Genomic DNA, 25,101 nt, shown 5'->3' with positions numbered 1-25,101 from the left:
GTCTTTCTCTGTGCCTTTATGGTGGTGGTGGTTCATGCCTCAAATTCTTCTTGGGGCATTTGGTAGCTGTCAGAGTAATTAGTGCTTTTCTGGAAGTGGAAGGCGGGGGTTAAGCAAATATTTGTGTTCACTGTTAGGTTACAGAAACATACTTAAGGCCTTTCTGAAAATCTCCTGCCCCCTTTGCTTTTTGTAACTACTGTGGATGCTTAACACTAGAATGTGTTTTCTTAGTCTTGGTGTTTTTTTCCTCTGTCACATGCACACAATGGTTGCTTGTAGGGCGCTCATAAGTGCTGGATTGTTGGTGTTGTTTTAATATTTATTCCCCAAAATGCATTTCAGGGTGGGGGAGAAACCATCCTTAAATAAACATTTTCTTATCTATTCACAGCGAGTGGAATTGGATCCAAGTTGGGGCCTACCAGCCGTGGGAGTGCACTCTTCATTAAAACCCTGGTGCAATCATTGTTCCATCTGTGCTGGGAAGGCCTTTTCTTCCTCCGTATTAGAGGGTTTTGTTATTAAGCTGGTACCAACCCACTGGAATAATTTCTCTCAGAGCGCTGTGTTAGGCCTATCTTAAATTGCGGACTTCTGAAAGAGGTTATAGTAATGGAGATGGGGGCTCGGTGGATCTTAATAACTTGATAATGGTATTTTTCCCCCTTGTTTGCAGTCATATGGTTCTGAGCCTCAGTGTCATGCCCCTGAGCTCTGCAAAGGTGAGGTCTTCATTTAGCTTTCCCAGCCACATTTGTGTTTGCCCACTTTGCTCATATACAAGCAGTATTTAAGAAACGATGTGAGCTGGGCTGTGTACCTGTGTGGTGCTTCTGGAATAGACACAGCATGTGGTTAATGCAGAAGCCATCCAGCTGGCTGCTGTTTTAGGGCAGAAAGCTGAACCATGTCTGCAAATCTCCCATTAGATGCAGAAGGGGAATGGAAGCCATCCACTACACTACACTGTGAGTCCTGCTCCCACCTGCTCTGTCCTCTGTCCCAATCTCCCCCAGCTAAACAAGCCTTAGGGTGCTCAGCAGTACCCTCTGTTGTCCTGGCACTGCTCTCTGACTGCTGCAGGGAGCTACTGAGCAATGAAGTTGAATCAACTCAGCCAGACACTTTTCCTCACTATTAAAACAAAAGTTTGACTTCCTTGTTAAAACGTTTTGCTTTTTCAAGTCAGCAGATGAGAAGTGGAGTGCTACAGCTTTGTAGCAGGTATCGGAGGAGAAGAGCTGCAGGAAGTGTAGCAGCAGCTTTCAATGTGCTCCTGTCAGCTGCACAGGGCTGCGTCCAGAAAGGCAGCCACTGGTGCCAGCAGTAGTTTCTGTAGCAAGCCATGGTGTAGGAAGCAATGTTAAGTGTGCTGACAGCACTTGTCTGCAAGGATTATATGCATTGTCTGCCTTGCACTAAAGCATCTCTTAAGTCACAGGGGAGCTGAGAGCCTGTTCTGTTGGGTTTAATGTCCCAGTGGCACCAGCCTTGGTTCTGGTGTAGCCCTCTGCTGCAGTTGTTGCTATCTTGTGCTTGTCCTTCAGGAGACATTCTGCTGGGTGGGTGATTTTGAGTTTTTCCTCATTTATCTATGGAACAACCCGGGGAGGCTGTAGTGCCTTGTGGATGTGCACAAGAAGGAGGGGACGAGGGCATGTTGGTTCAGCCCCTGTGTGTTGCACACCTTTTTGCAGAGCAGAACACCGGAGATGCTTTATATGGGCCGTACCTTTCTGCCTTCCACCCCAGAGCTCTCTTTCAAGTGCATGGTGTGGTTTCTGCATCCCCTTTGAAACATCACAAGGGCAGAGGAAATCTCTGAGGAGGAGAAACGAGTGAAAGATTGTTGTATTTGCACACTGGTATCTACTTCAACTTCATCTCCAGGAGATGCAGTAGTTGTTTTTAGTGCCAGCTCATATGGAGAACTTTGAATGTGACCAGGACTTAATAGAATCACAGAATCCTGGAATGGCCTGGGTTGCAAAAGCCCACAGTGCTCATCAATTCCCAACCCCCTGCTGTGTGCAGGGTCACCAACCAGCAGCCCAGGCTGCCCAGAGCCACATCCAGCCTGGCCTTGAATGCCTGCAGGGATGGGGCATCCACAGCCTCCTTGGGCAACCTGTTCCAGTGCGTCACCACCCTCTGGGTGAAGACTTGTAGCAAGAGGTGGCTGAGAGTTTCCAGGTTGCATCAGGGGAGGTGTGTGACACAACTGTGCAGATCAGCCGTGTCCAGTAGAGCGGCTCTTCCTGTTCACGAGGCCAGCACGGAGGTTGCCAGCTTTTTTGGCTGACACCAGCAACTGTCCGCCCACCCTGCAGCTGGGAAAACAAATGTGCTTGCTACCTTTATTCATGTTTGGCACCTTGCTTCTTAGTTACAGCTGTGAATGAAGAGACGAGGCAGCATCAACAGACAGTGATTCCGAGTGTGAGCAATGCAAAGTGGGTCGGTCTCTGGATACACAGAAGTTGCTCAAAGATTTCTTCACCATTTTATTAGGATCTCAAGCTTTATATTTCTTCAAAGAACCAGAATACTTTAAATTCTTTCCAAACTTTGGAAGGCTTCCTATCAATGAGGACGCTTGCAAGGTCTGGTGGACCTTTGGTTTGTGGTTTATGGCAATTTCCATGGCTGTGAGCGTGTTCTGGGATTTCAGGTAAAGCTCAATGAGAAGGGCATGACACTTATGGACCTGTTGCAATGTGAACACTGAGGTGCTGCTGGTCCTACTCACCGAGAGGAGCTCTTTTTAGGGCTCTGTGGTCTTTATTGGTGTTATCTCCTTGTAGCTGCTTTACTCCCATGCAGCATTAAGGGCACCATTTTTTTCCCCCTAAGTAGAAACGCAGAAATGTGTGTTTAGGTGTAAGTTATACATATTCAAGTTTGTTCTGGCTACATGTGCTGAAGAGATAAATCGTGGCTCTCTCTGCCAAGAGGCTGTTTGACAGCTTGCTCTCTTTCTAATTAGGTGCAGAACAGATGAACTTACTCCGGATGGTTTATCCATTTATCACATTAATGCCCTACTTAGAGTATCTGGAGCTCCGTGTTTGGTATTTTTCAGCAGCCTGTGTTGCCAGCGTGCTGCCCATAGAGCCCTATGGATGCCAAGCTGTACACTGTGCAGTTACCTCCTGAATCAGTGAGAAGGAACAGCCAAGGCTGAGAGGTGGTAAAGCCAAATATTAACTTTAATTTGACGATCTGCTCCACGAAGCTGTGATTTTATTCTGCTCTCTTCTACAATTATGGCTGTTTGCTGATAGAGAGCTGTGTTACATTTGCCTTCACTTGTTATTTAGTGTGTGGACATGCAAGATAACGGATGAATGATAACCTCCCAAGGATTTAGTCATTAATCTTCATGGAAGATAAATGGTAAAGAGTTAAAATGTGATTGTCAGGTATTTGTGCTGTGTTTATGGAGGGTGTGAAAACAGCAGTAATTGAATTTTTTTCTTGTGATGAGTTCCTGCAGGGGGTTAAAGGGAGAGTGTTTGCTGTGTTGCTCACAGTACATACTGGGCTCTCAGAGGGGGGTAGGAGTTAATTTAAGGTATCTGAGATGCCTTTTTCTTTTGAAGAAGCCGTGTGAAGTGCTCCCTGCATTAGGAGTGCAATTTCCATTGCTGGGATGAGGATAACAGCAGGGTAATGTGAAGGGAGGCAGCTGAACCAGGCTGCATATCGTGGGCATCGCTTCTGTGGTACCAGTACTTCCTGAGGGTGTCTGGGGTGTGCTGAGCATGTCTGTAGCCAAAATAACTGGTCTGCATGAATCCTAGAATGGCCTGGGTTGCAGAGGCCCACAGTGCTCATCTAATTTCAACCCCCCTGCTATGTGCAGGGTCACCAACCAGCAGCCCAGGCTGCCCGGAGCCACATCCAGCCTGGCCTTGGTGAGGTTCAGGAGGAATCCAAACCGGAGGTTCAGGCACGTTGGTGTTAAAATTCAAAGCACTGTTTGAGTTGTGACAGCCGACTGCTTGGATAAATGTGAAGAGACATAAGTCACTGTAGGAGCAATTGAGTAGCACTTATAATTAGCATAATGCCTTTAAAACTTTGCCAAACATTTCCTGTCTAGAGAGACGGGTTTCTCATTTCCTCCTAGTGCCAAATTGGGGGCAGAGCTCTGAGGCTGGAGGGGGAGGTTTGAGCTTCATCATCTGCCGTCACGCAGCCACAACTGATTGCATTTTTAGAGTACAGAAATTTTATCTCTTTCTCCTTCTGCAGATGCTGAGATTTGTCCAGCTCGTAGACCAGGATGTCCTGAGATGGGCTGTGCTGTGATGTGCTGTGCTGGGCAGCAAAGTTCACTATTGGGGGATGAGTATGGGAGGAGGAGAGCAGCAGGCTGTGACTTTCCTCTATGAAACAACGAAGCGATGAACTTGGGAGGGAGATGAAGCAGCTGCTGCCTCTATTTCTAGGAGCCTCAGTGCTTCCTGCAGCCAGCTGGGAATGCTGCGTGTCAGCCAGGCGCTGGGTTTGCCGTGCAGAAGGTGGGGGCCAGCTGTGTCCTCGACAGCTCCGATGCAGTGCAGTCTCAGTGGGTGCTGAGCTCATCTTGACGTGACAGCTCTGACCCTCCTACTCTCTCATGGTTTCTGATTTCATTACTTCACCCGTGTGCATCATTTTCTCTGGCCGAGGGCAGCCCGAGGTGGAATTTGCATGTGATCCCTGCGTGGTTGCCCTTTGGTTGCAGAAGTTCAGTCTCCGGTGGCTTTGTGCAGAGAAGGGCAGTTATGATATCTTAAGCTTCCTGCAGGTGGAATCCACTTGCACGGTACATCACATCTTCAGGATATCTTATAGCAAGTGTGATATTACATGTGACAACTTTGGCTTTCTGTTTGAGGATGTGGCTGGGATCTGCTTTGATTTACAGGTCTGCTCTTTGGATTTTTTTTGTTGTAGCTCCACAAGGATCTTATCTTGTTTTTTCCATTGAGCAGGTGTGTGGATCGTCAGCCTTCCATCAGAGTGTTCTTAGGACAAGAAGGATGCTGAGGATGCATGCATGTGGCAGCTGAATTAGTGCTGAGATCAGTAACTCATGTGCTGGGCTGATCCTTGTGTGTTATCCCTTCCAGGGGGTATCCTGGGAACTTCATGCTGAAAGGGAGCTTTGCATTTGTAACGAAACAAAGAGGAATAACAAGATGGAAAATGTTTTCAAACTGCTTTAAAACTGGGGGCACTTGCTCTTGTAAAGCTCTTGTAAAGAGCAAGTGTCATTGGCCTGATGGGTTGGAACGAGGCTGCTGAAGTGAAACCGGGGTTTGACAGCTGTAGAATAAGCTGTCAGAAATGCTTGTTTCTTCTTTTCTGGTTGCTTTGTTTACATGAGTAGAGGAGTCCAAGACAAGGAAGCAACTTAAAACTTGAAGAAATGAAAGAAAAAAATACCCAGCCGAACACTCAAACCTCCCCTTTGGGGCTGAAATAAGCTGTGAGGGGATAAGGTAGCTGTGAAATACAGAAAGATGCACCTCTGCTTTATTGCAGATCGTGTTTATTTCCTCTCTGCACTCAGTGTAAGTACAAGACATATTTTGTACTTAACCTTTCTTTTACCTTGTTTTCTTTTATCATCTTTGCTTTACACAGTTCTTTTTTTACTCATCCCATCCATCTGGTCGCTGTTTTATCTAGTGACGATGCCAAACAAAACACCCTATAACTGTCTCCTTCACACAGCCAACTTAGTTTGGTTCCTCCTGGTTCTCTCACTGTTGGCGTATCTTTAAGGAATTGAAATTTAAGGTGGCTCTCCCAGGATAACGATGCTGACATTAGATTTTGCTGCTGAAATCTGTGTTTTTTGCCTGCGTTGCTTTACTTTCTGTCAGATAAATGACAGTAAGGAAAAGGAATCAATGAGGATTTGTGCCTGTGCTTCAGAAGGCTTGGTTGCATGGAAGAATAGAAGTGGCTTACAGCTTGCTTTCTCCTTCAGAACCATGCTTTCCTCCTTGTCTAGAAAGCAGATGTTTTGTTGGTTTATTTTTGTGACGGGAAAGCACAGTCAAGAGCTTTGGACCTGAATCACTGATTTCCTGAGTAGTGCTTGGCAGTTCTATCCTTGCTATGTGCAAATTGCTGGACATTCCTCAGAGCTTCCCTGAAACAAATGAGATTGGTGTATCTGTCTAATGTATGACATTGGTGTATTTCCAATGTATGAAGTGCAGGTAATGGTGCTGCCTTGGCTTGGTGGGGAAGCTGAGAGGCTGAGTGCTCCATCAGTTCAGCTCCCTGATTCCTCTCTTGCTCTCCTTCATGTGTTTTGGATTACGCATCCTGAGCTCTTTCATCTCTAAGGAGTAAATAAATGCCCTTGCAGCTATAAAATGCGCAGTCTTTTAATGTTACTTGAATTTATAATCCATAAAATTGGAGAGTTTTTTTTTCCCCTGTGTTTTGATATGTGCTTTCAACCCGTTTAATAGCCCTTTTCTGTAAGAAACCCATTTAACTTCCATCTTGGGAACTGGGGAAAACTGGGGGTTTTCAAGGAACGTTTGGAGGTTGTGATGAGGGACATGGATTAGTGAGATCTATTGGTGATGGCTGGATGGTTGGACTGGATGATCTTGGAGGTCTTTTCCAACCTTGGTGATTCTGTGATTCTATTTATTATGTATTTATTCCTAGTTTCCCCCTACTTACACCCCAACCATTAAAACTGCGCAGTGTGTTCCCAGTTCTAAGTATGCCCATAGCTTCATGGGCACACTTTGCTTTGTGTCACTTTATGTGCTCACAGATGCCTGTTGTTCTGCAGGAGGGTAAGCTATTTCTATCAGCTTCCCGAAACAACCTTACTCACCCTGTTGTGACTTGAGAAGTTGTGTTTGTTATTTTGCTTTTGCTCCAACAGCATCAAAATTTGGCTTTTTTTTTTTTCTCCCCCTCTCATGTGGTATTTGTTTTGTATCTCTTGTGCTGCATTAGTTGCTAAATAGCACTTTTGTGGTCGGGGTCTATTTCTAGCTTTAGCTTTTCAATTCTGGAAGGATTGTGCCAAATATTTGCAAACTGTGGTCTGCCAAGAGAGTTTCACAGGAGGATCACAAGGAGAATAACCAAGTTGGAAGCATACAGCTGCTTTTCTTGGTGGCGTTATTTCTTCCTGCTGAATGCTGTTAAGATGTGCACTGAGCTTTGCTTTGGTGCTGTTGTTACCCACGTTGCCGTAGGTCTTTGTCCATCTGCAGTGATTGGTAGGAATGAGAATTGAATGTTTTGTGGCTGCTGACATCTTCAGCAGAGCTGGAAAGGCAGTTTGCTGGTACACATCCTGGGCCTGTTTTCTGTGCAGGAGTAAAAGGAGTTAACCTAATGTCATTAATGAGCTTCTAATCCCTTATTGCTTGATTGGCCTTGAGTAGGAAAGTGTCTGAAGTCATAAAACCGTGGAATCACTAAGGTTGAAAAAGACTTCCAAGATCATCCAGTCAAACCACCTACCTGTCATCAACCATAGAATCCCAGAATGGCCTGGATTGCAAAGGCCCACAGTGCTCATCCAGCTCCAACCCCCTGCTGTGTGCAGGGTCACCAACCAGCAGCCCAGGCTGCCCAGAGCCACATCCAGCCTGGCCTTGAATGCCTGCAGGGATGGGGCATCCACAGCCTCCTTGGGCAACCTGTTCCAGTGCGTCACCACCCTCTGGGGGAAAAACTTCCTCCTAAGATCCAACCTAAACCTCCCCTGTCTCAGTTTCAAACCATTCCCCCTTGTCCTATCTTGTCCCTCAGCACAACATCTAAATGTATCTTGAACACCTCCAGGGATGGTGAGCCCACCACTGCCCTGGGCAGCCCATTCCGGTGCCTGACTGCTCCTCGGGGGAAGAAATAGCAATGGTTGTGCTGGTGGTGCTGCTGCAGCGTGAACTCACTGATACAAGTAAAATCAGCACGTGAATCTTCATACTTAGTTTATTCTGGAAAGCGCCGTGGTGATGCTGTGAGAGATGGTTCTCTTTCAGGGTGCTGAATCTGTGAAGTCTCTGTTTAGGGAAGTGGCTTCTGAGAGCCTCTGTGCCTTCTCCCCATAAAAGAGCCTGGTACCGCTCTCAATTAGCGATCCAGCTGGAAAACTGCAAAGTGAACAATTGCCTTTTGGCTGTTTCTGCCTCCTAGAGAAGCTCTGAAAATAATTAGGTGCCTGTAGGTATTAGTTTGTAACAGCTCAGATTAGATTGATGTCTGCTTTATAGGTGAGCTGCCTTGGCACACCTGAAGACATTAATGGAGCATTGCAGGGACTCGGGATGGGAAGTGTGATTGTTCTGTCAGGCACTAATCTAAATCCACCCATAAGATTGGCTTTAGAGCTGCAGCGTCCTTCTTCTGTGAAGGGCAGCAATTCCAGACTCGCACAGCAGGGCTTAACTTCATGTTGCTTTTAAAGGTTTTGTGAGGAGCTCTGGAGATGCATGGTTTTAGAAAGGAAGTTGTTCCCATCATCTGTGCTGGGAATTTCAGAACAGGGTAGAGCGAGTTAAAGACTCATAGACTCTATGAAGAGTCAGAAGGCAGAAACTAGGAGGCAGATGCTGAAACCTCCATTTCAGTGGCTGGAAGTCAGTAGACCTTTGAGAGGTACATGTGGCTGCTGAGAAGAAACAAGCAGCAGATGAGACAGCAAAGCATCGTGGTCACTGATGAGTGAAGCTTGGCAAGGAATGAATAACGTGGGGGTGTGTGGGAGGGTTGCCACAGGAGCTGCAGTTCTGATTAGATTAAATGAAGCCTCAGTTGAACAAATGAATCTGCTGGTGAACTGGATGGTTGATCCAGGGCTGCAGATCAGACATAGACGCAGGAATGAAGGGGAAATTTCACTGTGGAAATTGAAGATACTGATTTGGAAGTTGTGGTATTGGTGTCCAAATCTTACCCTTCTCTTCCTCAGTGTTGAAGAAGAAAGCGGCTGGACAAGGATAGTAGTAGGGTGGTATGGTTGGGTCACGGTTGAACTTGATGGTCTTTAAGGTCTTTCCCCATAGGATTAATTCTGTGATTCTATGAAGGAGGCTGAGCACACAAAGTTGAACTTCAGATGTGCACATAAAGCAGTTCTACTTTTGTCTACCCAGACTCCCAGCCCTCCTGGTACTGCATCTCTTCTTTTGAGTTGGCCATTGGGACACACAGCCTGTGCTGTGCCCGGGTTTGTCCTTTAATGGGACACTGGGGGAAAAAAAAGGAAGAAAAGCAGTCCTTGTATTTTATTTAGAACACAGGCTCTCTTGTTCTGTAGGATTAGCGTGTAGCTGGTCAAATATTCTGGTAGAGCTGTGCTCACTGGGGTGCTGTCACTCCTCCCATAGCCAGGGAAGGTGGTGACCAAATGTCCACCTAGCCCTTCTTTCAGTACAGACATGTACAGAGGAGAAGGCAACAGAGATGTAGGTACCTGTGTAAAGTGGGTGCAGTCAAAGGAGGGATAAAAGCTGATAGTTGCACTTAAGGGTGGGTGGCTCTCCTGGGAAGCTTGCAGAACGCCTGCAATGTGACCCTCCAGACAGCAGAACTGATATAGTTCTACTACCTGTGAGTATTTCTGTTCTGGGCAGGTGACTGAGCGCTGATGCAGAGACCACAGAAGCTATGAGGTCTTCTCCTTAGGGACCTCCAAAAGCCCCAGGTGCTCTGGGCACCAGCTTTGGGTGTCCCTGCTGGGACAGAGTGGGATCAGAGGGACCCAGCAGAACCTCCAGTCACAGCCACACTGACATTCTGTGATCCTGGATGCGAGGGAATGCTTAGAATTTTAGTCTTTGGATGATAGGGTTTAAATAGTCTGAGCTCTGGCCTGGATCTCTGCACCCCAGCCAAGCAGTTTGTACCAAGGACCTTGGGCTGTCTGCAGCTGTTCTTTCAAGCTTTGGCATAATGGGAACAGTGGTAGTCACTACTTGTATGGAAAGGGAATATCAGGAAGGAATACAGTCTTTCCTGTGTTTCAGAGATGAGGGTGATCTTCTGTACAGAGTGCAGTCTGGTCTCCTTCATCTGGACAGCTTGGCTGGTTATTGGATGGAAGGATGGATAGTTGAGGTTCCCTGACTTCAGTGGGAGGCAGCACATTCTTGGTCTCCTACAGACACCTCTGTGTCTTATATCAGTTCTTTGTAACAGCACCGAAAAGGTCCCTGATGTGCTTCATCAGGATGTTGATGAATGCAAATGATTTTGCTGCTGTACTGAGCGTTTCTGGTGGGAAGGCACTTGAAGACGTGGTGAAGGTTTCCTTTGTGGTTAGCAGGCAGCCATCGCTCTGTTCAGTGATTTACATAAACTATTTGGTTCTGTTGCACGGTATTCAGGTTTGCTTTGTTTTCAGTTGAGTCATCCCTGCCAGCGTTCCTACCCTGCATGCTGACAGATGGTGCTTACCTGATCGCTATGGGACTTTGCATGGGCCAATTATTGCTGGCTCTTTTTTCCCCATGGTCGGAAAGCTTGATTTGGAAGCCTGACTAAGCGTTGTCACAATTGAGGGATTCATATTTCAAGTCCTTGCTCCACTTGTTGCTCAGTGAAGACTTCTTGTCCATAAGCAAGAGAAGAACGTTGTGTTCTGCAGTGGTTTTCTCCAGCTTAGCCCTATGGCCAATTTCCTTTGCATCCTTATGCTAAATACTTACCAGTCAATTTTACCGGGTGCAGTTTCCCTCAGCTTTTCTGCAGTCTACCCTTTCAATACATTTTACGTGTTCAGAAGATGCTGAATTTCTCTCGGAGTCAAAAGGCATTAACTTCTGGATGCTCAGCAAAAAGGGAATGCCACAGTCCTTAATTGGATGAGGTTGTGTGTCAAAAATAATGTAGCTTAGCTCTGATGATGGTGCCTGAGTGATTTAGAGCTCATTTGACCAGAGTTAACAGCGTTAATGAAATTCCCTCATAACACTTTCCGGATCGAAGGCTCCTATAACATTGTCTTCCAGCACTGACTTTTCAGAGGGAAGTTTACAGGAGTGTTCCCTCCAGGTATGGGGGGAAGGTTGGATTGGAGCTCCATTCCCCTTCATCTGGAGGAGTGTGGGGACCAGCCAGTGTCTGCTGGATGGAGTTTAAGAGCCCAGTTGTTCCCACGAAGCATGCTGCATCTGCAGAGCTTCTCTCTTCTACCTTTCAGTTCCACTTTCAGAGCACACAGAGGTTTCACAGCACGAGGTGGCTGGGTTGAGTTCAGCATGCTCCGGCAGCCCACAGTGCAGCGCAGACTTTTGCATCACTCCAGTTTGCATGGGCTGCAGACACTTCTCAGTTTTAACAGACCTTACGTTGGTGTTTTGAAAGCATGAGCTCTCACTTGCTGATGAAAAGCTGGTTGGTTTTTGAAGCTCTGGAAGGAACTGCTGATAACACTTCAGATTTCCAGGTTGATACAGTGCTAATACCATGACCAGATAATCCTCAGCCAGGTTGCTCGCAGCTAATTGCGTTGTGCAGTATTTGTAACTCATTACATCCCAGCGTATCTTCTCGTACCTTGTAAAAAACTCTGAGATGCCATTGCAGTCTAATTGAATGTGTCTTAACTCTCTTATTTCAGGCTAGAAATCTTCATACTGGAGAACTGGCTGCTGTAAAAATAATCAAGTTAGAGCCTGGTAAGTTTTGCATTCTTTTCTATGTTTTTGGATTGCAGTTCCAGTTTTTTACACACGTTGATTTTCATGGCTGCAGAGCTCCAGACAAAAGAAGTGGATTTGTTTTGTTTTGTTTTTTGCTGTTTCAGTGGTTAGATGACAGGAAGCTCAACAGGATGTACCATTGCTTTTGGTTATATCCTGCTCGTGATTTCCTTGTTCGTTCTTATCTGCCTTATCTGTTACTTCATTAAAAATAACGTAGCAGTTGTAGCGTGTTGCAGTACAGAGGAAAGATTCAGGACAGATGGTAGGTTGTGAAAGAGAGGGGAGCTGTGTGAGTCAAAATGGGGAGGGGAGACCAAGCAGTGGTGCCAGTGCTCACCAAAGGAGTATTGGGAAAATCAGTGCCTTCTGGAATACCTTTCAGATCCCTGTTTAGTGTATCCCTCTTCTGCATCTCCTTGCCTCCTTCATGTCTCCACAGCCAGTCCTGTGCTGTATGTGTTTGGGGTCCTGGCTCTCTGGGACAGGAGATGATGCCTCTGTGAATGTGGGCTTTCCCAGTGCTCAGTTAGTATCACTTGCAGCCTGTGGACAAGGGACACTGGAAGTTTATGTATGGTCACAAAGCTAGGAAGTAGTAGGGTTTATGGAGGTGTGGTGGGTTAACTTCTGTGACTGGAGTGCTACAGGGAATTAACACAGACTTGTTAGGCAGGAAACACAGAGTAGAATCAGGAAGGACACATAACACAGGGAAGGCTGATGGAACTGGGCTTTTTGTTCTGGAGGCAAGAAGCTGAAGAGAGACCTGAACGTCATCTTCCACTGTGGATGTGCAGAGTGGGGGACCTAGCAAAGGGTTGGGAGCCAGTAGGCACAGGCTATGGCAAGAGAGATTCCAGTTGGAAATGGGAAAAACTCTTCATAAGGAGAACGCCGAAGAAGTGATGGTGGGATCTCCATTCTGGAAGACTCTTGGGAGCTGTCTGGAACAAGGCCCTGAGCAATGTGACCTGACTGCAGTTAGCCCTGCTTGGAGCAAAAGCCTGTCCTTACCAGTCGCTCTTTGGGCATTCAAGGTTTTAAAGACCAGCTCTGAAACATCTCTGCTCCCTGCACACCCAGCATCTTTTCTTGACTGGACGGATTAAAGACATGTTTGTATATTCCTATTTCTTGCTCAAGGAGATGCAGCGTCCTGTTTGTGGTTACTTGATTCTTTTCACTCGCTTAGGTAGAGAGCCATGGGTACATAAACACAGAGAGTCTTCTGGTGTTGTGTTTTGTAGTATCTCCAGCTTTCTATCAAATCCAGGCCAGCAGACCTTTTCAAATCCAGTGTGCCAACCCAAGAGTTCTGACCATCTTGAGCACCAGTACATCTTCCTTTGAAGACTCTATGACCAATACTGTGTACAGTGATCAGAGAGTTGATCTCAGAAACCAAATATTTCTAAATTTACATTTCAGCAATAAAGTTTCAGGGAAAACTGTTTTTAAATGAGTGTGTTTGTTTTTCATAGAAGTTTAGTATTGTCCAAGGGACTAAAATTTTCCCACGTGCCTGTTGACCTTGAGTTATTATGGATCTGGAGTACCACGTCCAGGCCCAGGGCCACCAGCAACAAGATGTGAAGCTGTTGGAGTGGGTGCAGAGGAGGCCATGAGGATGCCCAGGGGGCTGGAGCACCTCTTATAGAGACGAGTGGAAGCACCAATGAAGTCTTTGCATCTGTGTTGTCTGTTTGTTGGTTTTACCCTTCTGAAAATGCGCTCGTGTTTCTTGAAGGTGACAGTCTCGCATGGAATCTCTGAGGTCCTTTGCCTTGTAGTTAGGGTGATAGTTGGACTCTTTGGTAAAATGATTGCAGGCAAAAGAATTTGGGGTTTCCCACATCCAAGATCCTCTGGTCTGAATGATGTAAGATTTCCCATGAGCTGAGCTGCTCATTTCCAAGTTGGTTTTGGTTTGTTTCGGTTTGGTTTGGTTGTTTTTTAAGCAGTTAAAAGTTCCTGAAATCTGAACTTTTTGGTTTTTTTCCAACGGGAAGAATTTGAAAAATCCTCGTGGAAGATGAGAAGAAAGGCTCAGCTTGGTGCTTCAGCTCTTCTTTTGCTCCTTTTTGAAGTTTCCATTGACATGTGCCAGCAGAGTAAACAAGCAGAGAGCAGCCAGGCCTTGTTGGTGATGAAGTGACCCCATCACACAGCCACCTCCATTGCACCTCTCATCTCCTCAAGCTGGCGAGGTGTTCCCCAAGCTCAGCATGGTGCACTCAATGAGGTGCAGCTGTCGATGGCTGTGGCTCAGTCCCTATTACATGGATGTCCTACATTTCTGAACCCACTGACCCACACCAGAATTTGTGGTCGTGTGACCTCAACGCTGGTGGTCTGTGGGCAAAACCTCAGGTGTGACCTCAGCTGCCCCTTGTGTCACCTCTGTGACTCATTGGCTCCTTCAGCTGTTTCAGGTCCCCTCCGCTGTTTGATCTCATTAGGTGGCAGCCTAATGGAGCAGAGCTGTCTGTTTTCTGTGATTATTTGGTGCTATACACATCATGGGTGTTCACCTTGTTTGGAGGTCCAGAACTGAAAAGTGGTATGTTTAATGGCTCAGGACAGTTGTCTTGGCCCTACTTTCTTCATTGTGTCCCCATGCAGCCATATTCCTTGCACTGGTGTGTGCGTATTGGTGACACCAGACCAGAGCTAGAGAAAAAATACATGAAGGACTGTTAAATACAAAGATGCCATCTCTTACTGAGAGATTTTTCTGAGCCATAACTCTGGAGCTTGGGAAAATGTTTGGGCAAGCATCTCCATGTGGTCTGTTTGTCAATGCTTCCTTGGCATCCTCAGCTGGAAGCAGGACACCGGGCTGAAGACTCAGTGCAGTGCTGGTTTGTAACTCTGCTTGGTTCCATGATCTGCCCCAGTCCTCAGCCAAGCTGCTGTGTGTGAAGGCTGAAGGCAGAGGACGTGTGAGGCTGTCGGAGCTGGAGAAAGAGCTGGATCCTTTGAAGGCTGAGTAAGCCCTACTTCAGATTGTTGTGCTACAGTGAACAACATGAGTCTCTGGCCATAAATTATCACTGCTGAGAACCCCATTCTAATTAGGCATCAGTGACCACATCTTTATAGGTTTCATCATGTTTTAGTCCAACTTGCCCTGGAGAAGTGATTTCTTCTGGGCTTGTTTTCATTTTGCTTTGTGTTTTCAAATACCCTTTAAAACATTACTAGCCTCCTCTCCACCCAAAGCATGGACACCCACAGCCTCTTGGCAGAGATCTCTTCAGGGGGTTGCTTTGTTTCTGAGGAGGGTTCACAGCATTTATTTATTTATGTTCAGCATTCTGGGATGTCTGTTGCCTGTGTAACTCCATGGTAGCAGCTTGCTGTCCATGCTGGACAGGAGGACATGGCTGTTCAAAGCCTAACAGATGAAAATACAAACGAGCTGCTCCTTGTTGCCAGTGTCCAGGCTCATTTTAAGTCTGGACTAAAGTCTTTGGGCTGTGGTTGCAGGGCACTATCAGGTTGTAGATTGAGCCAGTGTCAGGTGTTGCTCATGGGGGGTTCCCCCAGGGAGGGCACCCCTTTACTGTCATCAGAGATCTACCACACCACGTGGCACAGCTGCTCATAAATTTCATACATCAGTCACCAGAGAAATAGAGTCACAGAATCCTTTGAGTTGGAAGGGATCTCTGAGGGCCATCTAGCCCAACTCCCCTGCAATGCACAGGGACACCACAGCTCCATCAGGTTGCCCAGGGCCTGATCCAGCCTCAACTTGAAAGCCTCCACGGATGGGGCATCAACCACATCACTGGGCAACCTGTTCAGTGCCTTGCCACCTTCATTGCAAAAGACTTTTTCTTTATATCCAACCTAAATCTCCCATCCCTGAGCTTGAAGCCATTTCCCCTTTTTCTGCCACCACAGACCCTGCTAAAGAGCCTGTCCCTTTCTTTCCTGCAGCTCCCCTTTAGATATCAGATTCCTCATAGCCTTTGCTTCTCCATGCTGCACAGCCCCAGCTCTCAGTCTGTCCCGTAGTAGAGGTGTTCCATCCTTGGGACCATTTTTGTGGCCCTCCTCTGGACGTGCTCCAACAGCTCCATGTCTCTCTTGTACTGAGGACTCCACATCTGGATGCAGTGCTTCAGGTGAGGTGTCAGCGCAGAGCAGAGAGGCAGGATCACTTCCCTTGCACTGTTGGCCACTCTGCTTTGGATTCAGCCCAGGATACGGTTGGCTTTCTGGGCTCATTGCTGGCTCATGTCCAGCTTCCCATCCACCAGTACCCCCAAGTACAGGTCCTTTTGGGTATGGCTGTGGCTCCCCTTGAGTCATCTGCAGCATCTTCTGTAGGGGAGGAGTAGATGGCTTCACAGGTGGGAATTTATTTGCAGATGGAAAAACACAAACTGCAGATTCAACACAAGCTCCAGACTCAACTGTAGTTTAACACGTGCACGGGGGGCAGTTGGAATCAGAAAGCAAAAGCCTCTGGAACAAGGAGTGCCCCACAGGAGGTGAGAAATGTGATGAATTAAAGCTGCAGGAAGCAGCAGGCAGTGGGATGGCAGCGTTCTGGGAGGTCTAGCAAAACCACTGAGATAGAAGTAGGAACAGACTGTGTCCTTTCCTTGTTGGTTCCTCATCTGCTGCAGGTAATGAGTCGGTAGACACCATCTTAGATCTGAGACCCCAGTGTGACTATGCATTTTATTTCATCTGCTGTCACCTTCCTTTGTTCTCTAGACAAAAGAAAGAAGCTCCACCTCCAGGGCTGCTATCGTGAGTTTATTTGAGCTTTTGGGCAGTATCTGATTCTGCTACCAGTTACTTGAGCTGTGCTGTTAGAATCAAAACAGACCGTGTTTTTCACTTTTTTGGCATAGACTTTGGAGAGCATTAGGCAAAAGTATTATGGCATGCTAATGACATTTCCCAGCATCCACCGAGTATGAATGCTTCAAATAATTTGGGAGCCAATTCTATTTCAGAAACTAATCCAACTGTACTCAGCAGCGTAAAAGCCAAAACCATCTGAAACGCTAAAGCCACTTCCTTCTATGGGTTTAGCAGATGAGTGGAGTCAATGCAGAGATAACTGCTTTCCAGGGTAGCTTTACTCCACAGAATTTTCTCCCTGGGAAAATGTCATAAAATGCTTTAAAATGAGCGGACGTCTGGTGTAAATACAGCTGTGATGATAAACAGTGACCTCAGAAACCTTTGACGCTTTGAGGGCTGGCCGTAATCTGTAGTGCACAATTACAGAAGAGTCTTGTTAGTGGTTTTCATCTGGTTCAGCATTTGTTTTCCATATGAGATCTTCCTAAGGGCCAGAAGTAGCTGGTTATGTGTTTCAAGCTGGACCTTAATCTGTACCTGGAACCATCCAAGGCTATTTGTACATGGGCAGACAGTCCCCCGGCGCTGTGTAGTGCTGTGCTCAGTCCATCCACAGCCAGCTCTACATGGTTACGGTTGGTTTGCATCTCACGGTTTGGATGTAGGTGCTTGTACTGCACATTTGAGTGCAGCCCCTAGGGCTGAGCCAGGTGTGGGCTGTGCTTTGTTCTCTCGGGATGCCTGCACTCAGGTGTTGCTCCAAGGCCCTTTGGGGCAGAAGAGAAATGCTGCAGTGCAGTCTATGTAATAAGTTCCCTAAGGATGCTGTGAGCTATGGATAAGAACAAGCCTGAGGCTTGTTTGAGTAAGCCTGTGGGTGTTAACAATTGTTGAAAGCTCCAGGGCTTGAAGAAATACAAAAATAACTTCTGGTTATTTCTTCCATCTTTACTGGTTGGGGCTGGAATCGTGTCCGGTGTGACTGAGTCAGACATTGCCAGCAGCCCTCGATTCCCATTCCCGTGTTCCTTTGCTGGTTACATCTGTCTGAGCTGAATGCCTGCATCTCCCAACGTGCAAGAGCTTCTCAGTGCTGAGCATCGCTGCTAGTGCTGTACCACGCACTGCTGGGTGCTGCTGCTGCTGACCCGCACAGCTGCTCTGGAACATACACAAAGCAAAACACAGACAGTGAGGTCTTACATTAAGAGTGCCCAGCATTTTAATTATTTGGAATTCCTTGAAATCTGGCCTATTTTTGCTTTGCATGTTTATTTGTCATCTGTTCTACCTCCAGAAATGCATGTATCCGGAGGGGGTGAGCTCATGTTCCCACGTAGTGTAAGCTTTCATTCACAGAAATAGTTACTTGGATGAGGAAGACCAGCAGGAGGATCACAGAGTCATAGAATCATTAAGGTTGGGGAGGGCCTCTAAGATCACCAAGTCCAGCCCACCCCATCTGCACTAAACCCATCACTGCCCACATCCCTCAATGCCACACCTTGTTGTTCCCAAATAGTTGTATCCTACTTGGAATCAAATTTCAGAGCCTCAAGTTTGGGGACTTTGAATTCTTTCTGTCACACTGCAGGTTTCCTTTAATCCCAAGGGAAGAAGGATGGATAAAACAGCTCAGGTGCTGGAGTGGCGTTTAAAGAATTGTTGTTCTTAATGATGTTAAACTTTAATAGGGCTTTTTTCTGCAGTTTTCCAAAGGGTTGGCATGCAGCAATGCAGGGTGGTGAAGAAAGCAAGGAGGATGTCACAGTGGCAGTGTTCATGCTCAGTCAGTGCCCTGACCCTGCTGTTTGCCATCAGCACCCCATACAGCAGTGACTGCCCATGTGTGCTGGGAGCAGCGGCTCGGGGCTGGCTGGTACCACAACACTTGGGCTCTGTGTAAGTGCTGCTGTCCCACCCTTTGGTGACACTGTCAGTGCCTCCAGATGCTGTCAGCTCTCTCCGCCCGGTTGCGTGTGAGCCCTGGGTGCTGCCTGCCCATCCCTCCCACTGTTCCCACACAGCGTCATCCCATGATGCAGCGCTGAAGTAATGCAGGACAAACCAAACACAACAATAGCTTCTTCCCCAAGCAGCCTTCTGGAGTGAATCTCAGCTGAGCTAGGAGAGGTGCGAGCAGTGACCCTGCAGGATGGGACCACTCCAAGCAGTCAGTGGAACACATGACAGTATGACCAGGTGTAAATTTGCTTGCAAGCCATTAAGGTCAGGCACGTTCAGAATAAGGCTGTGTGATAGGCACCAGAGCCAGCAGGCCTTGCTGCACTGCAGAGTGGCTGTGTGGGCCCAAGCAGGACATACCTTACTGTGCCAATTCCACTTAGGTGAGAACAGCTGTTTGCAAATAGGAGAAATCACAAGTGTTAATGGGCCATCAGTTTTCTCGATTATCTCTCACTTAAATATGGGTTTATCGTGAATTTACCAGGCTTTACCTTGCTTAGCTTCTGAAATCTGACCCGATAGCTACATAAGATGATGCGGCCACAAGTTCCTGTAGTCCTCCCCACCAGCTGTGTTGGTGGACAAGCAGCTCTTTGTGCCCAGCAGCGCAGCCTGGACTGCGGGCTCTGGCCAGAGGAGAATATTCCATTGTAACCCTCCATTGTGTCCTGCATGGCTCGTTAGGGAGGTAAAATTGCATGATAGTAGCACGCTGTGGTGAGTCACTGCGCTGCCTGTGTGATTTACAGCAGTGCTTTTGCTCGGCTGCCCCATAGCCCATAATTGCAAACATGTGAGTAGACAGGACATTTTTCCAATTCCGTGCTATTAGGCATCAGGAGATCTCTGATGACTAAAACAGCCGAAAAGCTCTTTCTATGGATATAATATCAGCCTGGAACTGAGGGTTCTTATCTTGCCGTCTCCTTGATGAAATATTTTCTACAAATTCTTTCTCTTACTCTTGTCTTTATTTTCATGCTATCCAAGGATATTCAATTTTTGCCCTATTCCAGCATCTCTTGCCAAGATTAATACTCCAGCTGCCTGGAAACTCTGAATTCCATTGTTTTGAATTCATTCTTGTCGTTGAAGCGCTATACATCTTCTCTGCTATCTTTGGGTCTGATCTTTGAGGATCTTTTTCGACAGATTTTGGCCAGACTTTTCTCATGCTTACGTCTCCTTTCCATCTGCTTGCTACTTTTCTGTCAGCTCTGTGCTCACTTAAAGCCCGGGCCTCTCCTTCCAAATCCTTAATTCCTCTTTCTGTAGGTTGCCCCATTTCTTGCGTAGGTTCTCCATTTAGAAGTTGCAGATCAAAAGGTCATCTTCTGCGTGTTGCTTCACACAAGCGTTATCTCCATCTTTGCAGTGAGTTCAGTGTCTCGTTGTACCTTTGGTGGGAAAAATTTTTCACCTTTACACTGATGATAGGTTAAGGCAATTTAAAGCCATTTCTAATTGTCCAGTCATAGGAATCTCCTGCGCTCCACCAGCAGAGGGGTGGCCAGCAGGGACAGGAGGTGATTGTCCCTCTCTGCTCTGCCCTTGTGAGGCCCCATCTGCAGTGCTGTGTCCAGGTCTGGAGCCCCAGTACAAGAAAGACAGGGAGCTGTTGGAGAGGGTCCAGAGGAGGCCACAAAGATGCTCAGAGGCTGCAGCACCTCCCTACAAAGACAGGCTGAGGGAGCTGGGCCTGTTCAGCCTGGAGAAGAGAAGGCTGCGGGGTGACCTCAGTGCAGCCTGCCAGGACCTAAAGGGAGCCTACAGACAGGAGGGGAGTCAACTCTTTGAAAGGGCAGATAACAGCAGGACAAGGGGAAATGGTTTGGAGTTGAAGGAGGGAAGGTTTAGGTTGGATATCAGGGGGAAGTTCTTTACTGTGAGAGCGGTGAGGTGCTGGAACAGCTGCCCAGAGAGGCTGTGGATGCCCCGTCCATCCCTGGAGGTGTTCAAGGCCAGGTTAGGTGGTAGTCAGTGGCAGATGATCCAATCCAGGTGATATAGAAGAGCAATTCAGGGTGCTGCATACTGATGGTTTTTTTGGTCTTTGGAACACTTCTTGACCCCGATTTTCACATGACAGCATTTAGCTCTTCTGAAATGTTGATTCTTGCTTATGAAAGATGCTTTGATTGGAGGATTTGGCATTATCTGAACTTTTGTACAAATTGCATTGCTAGAGGAAAGCAGTACTTGGTGGGGGTGGGGGTTCTTTGCACACTTGCTTTGATTGAACTTTCTAGGAAAACTTCTTAGTTTCAAAATGAGGTATCGGTGAGTATCTACTCATTTCCCTTTGGGTGTTTGTGACAGAAGTAGGAGGGATTCATCCACCTGGTTCAAACTAAACATGTCTTTGTTCATAGCAAGCACTCACATGCAGGGTGCGCAGCTTCAAGCCATGCTGTGGCTGAAAGGTGACCCATAAAGCCAGCAGCACAGTGTGAAGTCTGTACTGAATTCAGTTGCTTAGTTTGTGTTGCCTTTTCTTTTTCTCATTACGCAAAGTACTGTTTGTGCTTCAAATGTCAAGAGTCTTTTTTTAAACTCTGCTATTGTTTTCTTTCCCTACTGAAGTCTTTCTCCACATCATTTGTGAATATTCAAGGAGCTTTAAGGATTTGCTGGGCATGTTTGTACAAATGCATCCCTCTCTACCTTTAGTGTTTCATAGTTACTTTCTTTCCCTATATGAGTGAGCAGTTCAATGTGTATGAAGCTGAGTTTTCCTTTGTGATGAGCAGCACTGTGAGGCAGCACATCAGTCCTGGCAGGCTGTGTAAGTCCAACCAGAGGGCTCAGGTAACTGATGGAGCCACCCTGGTCACCAAACACACTCACAGGAGTGGGCCATGAGGGCTCTGTGTGTGCTTCTCCTTGTGAGTCAGTGTGGCTGAGTGGGCGTGCAGGCCATGTGCTGCTGCAGAGCATTTGGAGACAAAATGTTTTTAATGATGAGTCCATGGTGAGCTGGCAGAAGTGATCGTCCAACCACTCTCTATCGTCTTTGAAAGGCTGTGGAGAACAGAATGGGTGCCTGAGGGCTGCTGGTAAGTCAGCGCCTCTCCAGTCTTCAGAAAGGGTGAGAAGGAGGACCCAGGAAATACAGGCCAGTCACCCTCACCTCCATCCCCAGGAAGGTGGAGGAACAACTTGTTCTGGATGCCATCTCCAAGGAATTGGAAGAGAAGGTTATCAGGAGTGGCAAGGGGGCTGGACTCGATGATCTCTAGAGATCCCTTACAACCCCCGCAATTCTGTGATTCAGGAGGTGACTCTGGCCTTACCTCCCAGAAGTCAATACAGCCATGGCTGGGAGCCTTGTGCTGCAGGCACCACGAGCTGCTGCAGTGCAATTGGGTTGACAGTCTCCATTGTGCTCCCATCCTACAGGGCCCTCTCCTTACCTGCCAGGGCACTCTGTGCTTGTGGAACTGCCTTGGTCCATGGAGCACAGGTTCCCAGGACAGCCTTTCTCCATTGGCATCTGAGAAATATTCATGCCAAAGCAGATCATAAAGAATGGAAAATGAAAGGCTGATGTATGTAGAAAACTTACTGAAGAGGCTGATGTGTCAGAAAACCCTTGTGAAGACTTAGCAGTTTCCAAGCCCATGGCTGGTGTTTGTGAGTTACACACACGCTTTCAGATCTCTTTCAAAGTTCATTTCTGTGTGCTCTAATGGCGACTGTTTCCTGTTTTTCAGGGGATGACTTTTCGTTGATCCAGCAGGAAATATATATGGTAAAAGAATGCAAACATTGCAACATAGTCGCCTATTTTGGGAGCTATCTCAGGTAAACAGCACTGCATTACCTGCATTTCTGCTGGGTTTTTCCTACAGCAGTCTCCCTCTGGTTTCTTACTTGTATCCTCTCTGTTCTGCTCTTGCTTGAATTCCATTCAGTTCTCTTCTGGCTTTAAAAAAAAACACACAAAATAAAAAAGTGACTAATACTTTGTTTTCTCTGCTGGCCAAAAGGCTGGAATATTTTTATCACTAGGAACAGAAAGAAACTTTTCCCTTGGAGACTCTTGCAACACATCCAACCCTACTCACTTTGCTGGGTGGATTTGAAATGCCTATCACTCTTAATATAAAACAAGCTGACTGTTTATCTCGAGCAGAATTGCTTTGGGGTATTGTATTTAATGGCAGCATTGTGTGCTGGGAAAGTACAGGCAGTGAGCTGTAAGAGGGCTCTCACTGCAGGCTGCTGGTAATACTATTTCTCCTGGTTGTGGTGCTGCAGATGCAGCATATTGAGAGCGAGGCGATGCCAGCTGGCTGCATCTGCAAGCACACGTTAAATGGTATGCAGCAAGTTGGGGTGGATTTTCCATTTCTGTGGAACAGGGCCGTTTATCAGTTGGCTCCATAGGAATATATGTCACCGCTTTGCCCATTTGGTCTTTTTCTACAAGGCTTCACCTATGGATTTCTTGGAAGGTTGCATTTTTTTCAAGTAATCTGTACAGCCCCAGTGGACTTCAGTGGAACAAAATAGCTGGGGCTTGAAATCCCCAGCAGTTCTGCAGGTCATGTAGGGTTTTATAGATGTGATTAGGTAATGTCAATCTCAGATTGAAATTGTGTAGTTAGCTGGCTCCTCTAATGTGCTCTTGCTGATAGAAGGTAAACTTCAGGTGTTTATTCTCCGTCTTCTTTCTTGCAGTTACGAGGTCAGTGTTAAAGCAGCGTCTGATAAGTTAGAAGTTAAAAGCCTGTCAGTGACCTTTCATTTTGATAGACTGACAGGCTAAGGAAGCTGGGCTTGTTCAGCATGGAGAAGAGAAGGCTGCGGGGGTGCAGTGCAGCCTGCCAGGACCTAAAGGGAGCCTACAGACAGGAGGGGAGTCAACTCTTTGAGAGGGCAGATAACAGCAGGACAAGGGAAATGGTTTGAAGTTGAAGGAGGGCAGATTTAGGTTGGATATCAGGGAAATTCTTTATTCTGAGAGTGATCAACCAGTTTCTGATGCCTGTGTTTTCCCTTTCTTTCGATAGCCGTGAGAAGCTGTGGATATGCATGGAGTACTGCGGCGGGGGATCCCTCCAAGATATCTACCACGGTACTTTGGGAACTCAATTTATCCTTTGTACCCTTGGAATGATTTATGCAAAGAGGAAAATTTGCAGGCAAATGACTGGGAGGTGGTTGGTGCTGGCAGCATTACGTGTGTGTTTTCTTGAGAAATGAACACTGCTTTTTAGCTACAGTCAACAGATTTTGTAGAGAGCACTTGTCAAAGTGGCAGCAGTTGCTCTGTGTTAATATCCTGCCATTCTAGGCCAGGACACACTTTGTTTTTGAATCATCACACTGCTCTTTTCACTCCTGATGGTTAGGTAACAGGAGCTTGGTTTATCCTGCTGGAGGGCTGTTCAGTAACTGCAGTTGCTGTACGTTGTGAGCTCCTCTGTGCCTTTAGTTGCCCCCTGCCAGCCCTGCACCATTCAGTGTTGGTGTGCAGTGGTAGCTGATCTCCTTTCTCTGAAGGCACTGGGAAAAAAAAATACCTCTAAGAAGCTTACAAGCAGAAATGGTGCTAATTAGATATGGAATCTCCATGCAAATATCGTCTTCCATTAACATGCTGTTGTTTTTCTTGCAGAAAGCCTTTCTGTAAAACAAACAAACAGAACCCTCTTTTCAGCTCAATGTAAAATACAATCCATGTAAAAAAGGCTCTTTCTTTCATGGCAGTGCTGCTTTTTTGGCTGTTTCACGATGTTATTTACACGCTACAGGCTGCAGACTTACACACTTCTTATCTTTGTTTTCAGTGACGGGACCTCTGTCAGAGCTACAAATTGCATATGTCTGCAGAGAGACTTTGCAGGTACTGTACTTCTGCAGATGCATTGTAGCCATGTATGGTACAGAACGTGTACAAAAGTAGAGACAGAAGATGAGTGATTTCAGAAGAGTGCAGTACCATCACTTCCATTTGTGAGCACTGGGGGTCTACCTGAGCCCAATCAGACAGCTTTCCATATCGTGTAAATAAGAATTAGCAAGAAGCACGGCAAGGTTGTGCAAATATTTGCTTACAATCATTGTCAGAGCAGTGCTTCTTTCATGCTGTAATTTACAAAGGTGCGTGAGCAGATGTCTCTGTGGATCCCACTGCAGGACCGAAATACTAAATCTCAGTCCTGTTCCTGTCTCCTTGGTGATGCTGGTGGTGGCAGTGAAAATGTGGAAGACAGGTCATTGCAGGTTGGGACCACAGTGCTGTCTGGGCAGGTTTCATGCCTTGATCATACACAGCGCTTCAGTGCTGAAGTTGCTCAGGACAAAGTTCTGCATGCCGATGCAGAAAGCAGCTAATAGCCTGTAAGCAAAGGGTAAGTAACTGGGTAATAAGAATAACTCCCTTTTAAAAAGAGATGTATTTTAAAACATCTGCTTGATTATGGCATTAAATTCTAATCATTTGTAGAGGGAAAAAAGATTACAACCAGGTGTTTTGTTTTCTGATTGCCTGTAATTGTAGAAATACAAGATAAGGTGATACAAACAGAACGTTTCTTCAAGGAACATTTCCATCATAGAATCATAGAACCATCCCCACTGCCTGCATCCGTGGGTAACTGCAGAA

At 46.6% G+C, this 25,101-nt stretch overlaps 1 protein-coding gene across 1 annotated transcript in view; it reads left to right on the top strand.

Annotated features, from left to right (window-relative positions):
- MAP4K5 (mitogen-activated protein kinase kinase kinase kinase 5) overlaps nt 1-25,101 on the top strand; it is a 52,431-nt gene that overhangs the window by 2,453 nt on the left and 24,877 nt on the right. The window contains exons 2-5 of the mRNA XM_032445127.1: nt 11,609-11,666; nt 22,202-22,292; nt 23,504-23,568; nt 24,284-24,339. Of these exons, the coding sequence (XP_032301018.1) occupies nt 11,609-11,666; nt 22,202-22,292; nt 23,504-23,568; nt 24,284-24,339 (270 nt within the window). The remainder of the gene's footprint in view (nt 1-11,608; nt 11,667-22,201; nt 22,293-23,503; nt 23,569-24,283; nt 24,340-25,101) is intronic.

Source organism: Coturnix japonica, chromosome 5 (assembly GCF_001577835.2).
Source record: "Coturnix japonica isolate 7356 chromosome 5, Coturnix japonica 2.1, whole genome shotgun sequence".
NCBI lineage: Eukaryota > Metazoa > Chordata > Aves > Galliformes > Phasianidae > Coturnix > Coturnix japonica.
Note: the sequence above shows the minus strand (reverse complement) of the source record. Positions and strands in the feature narration are given on the sequence as shown.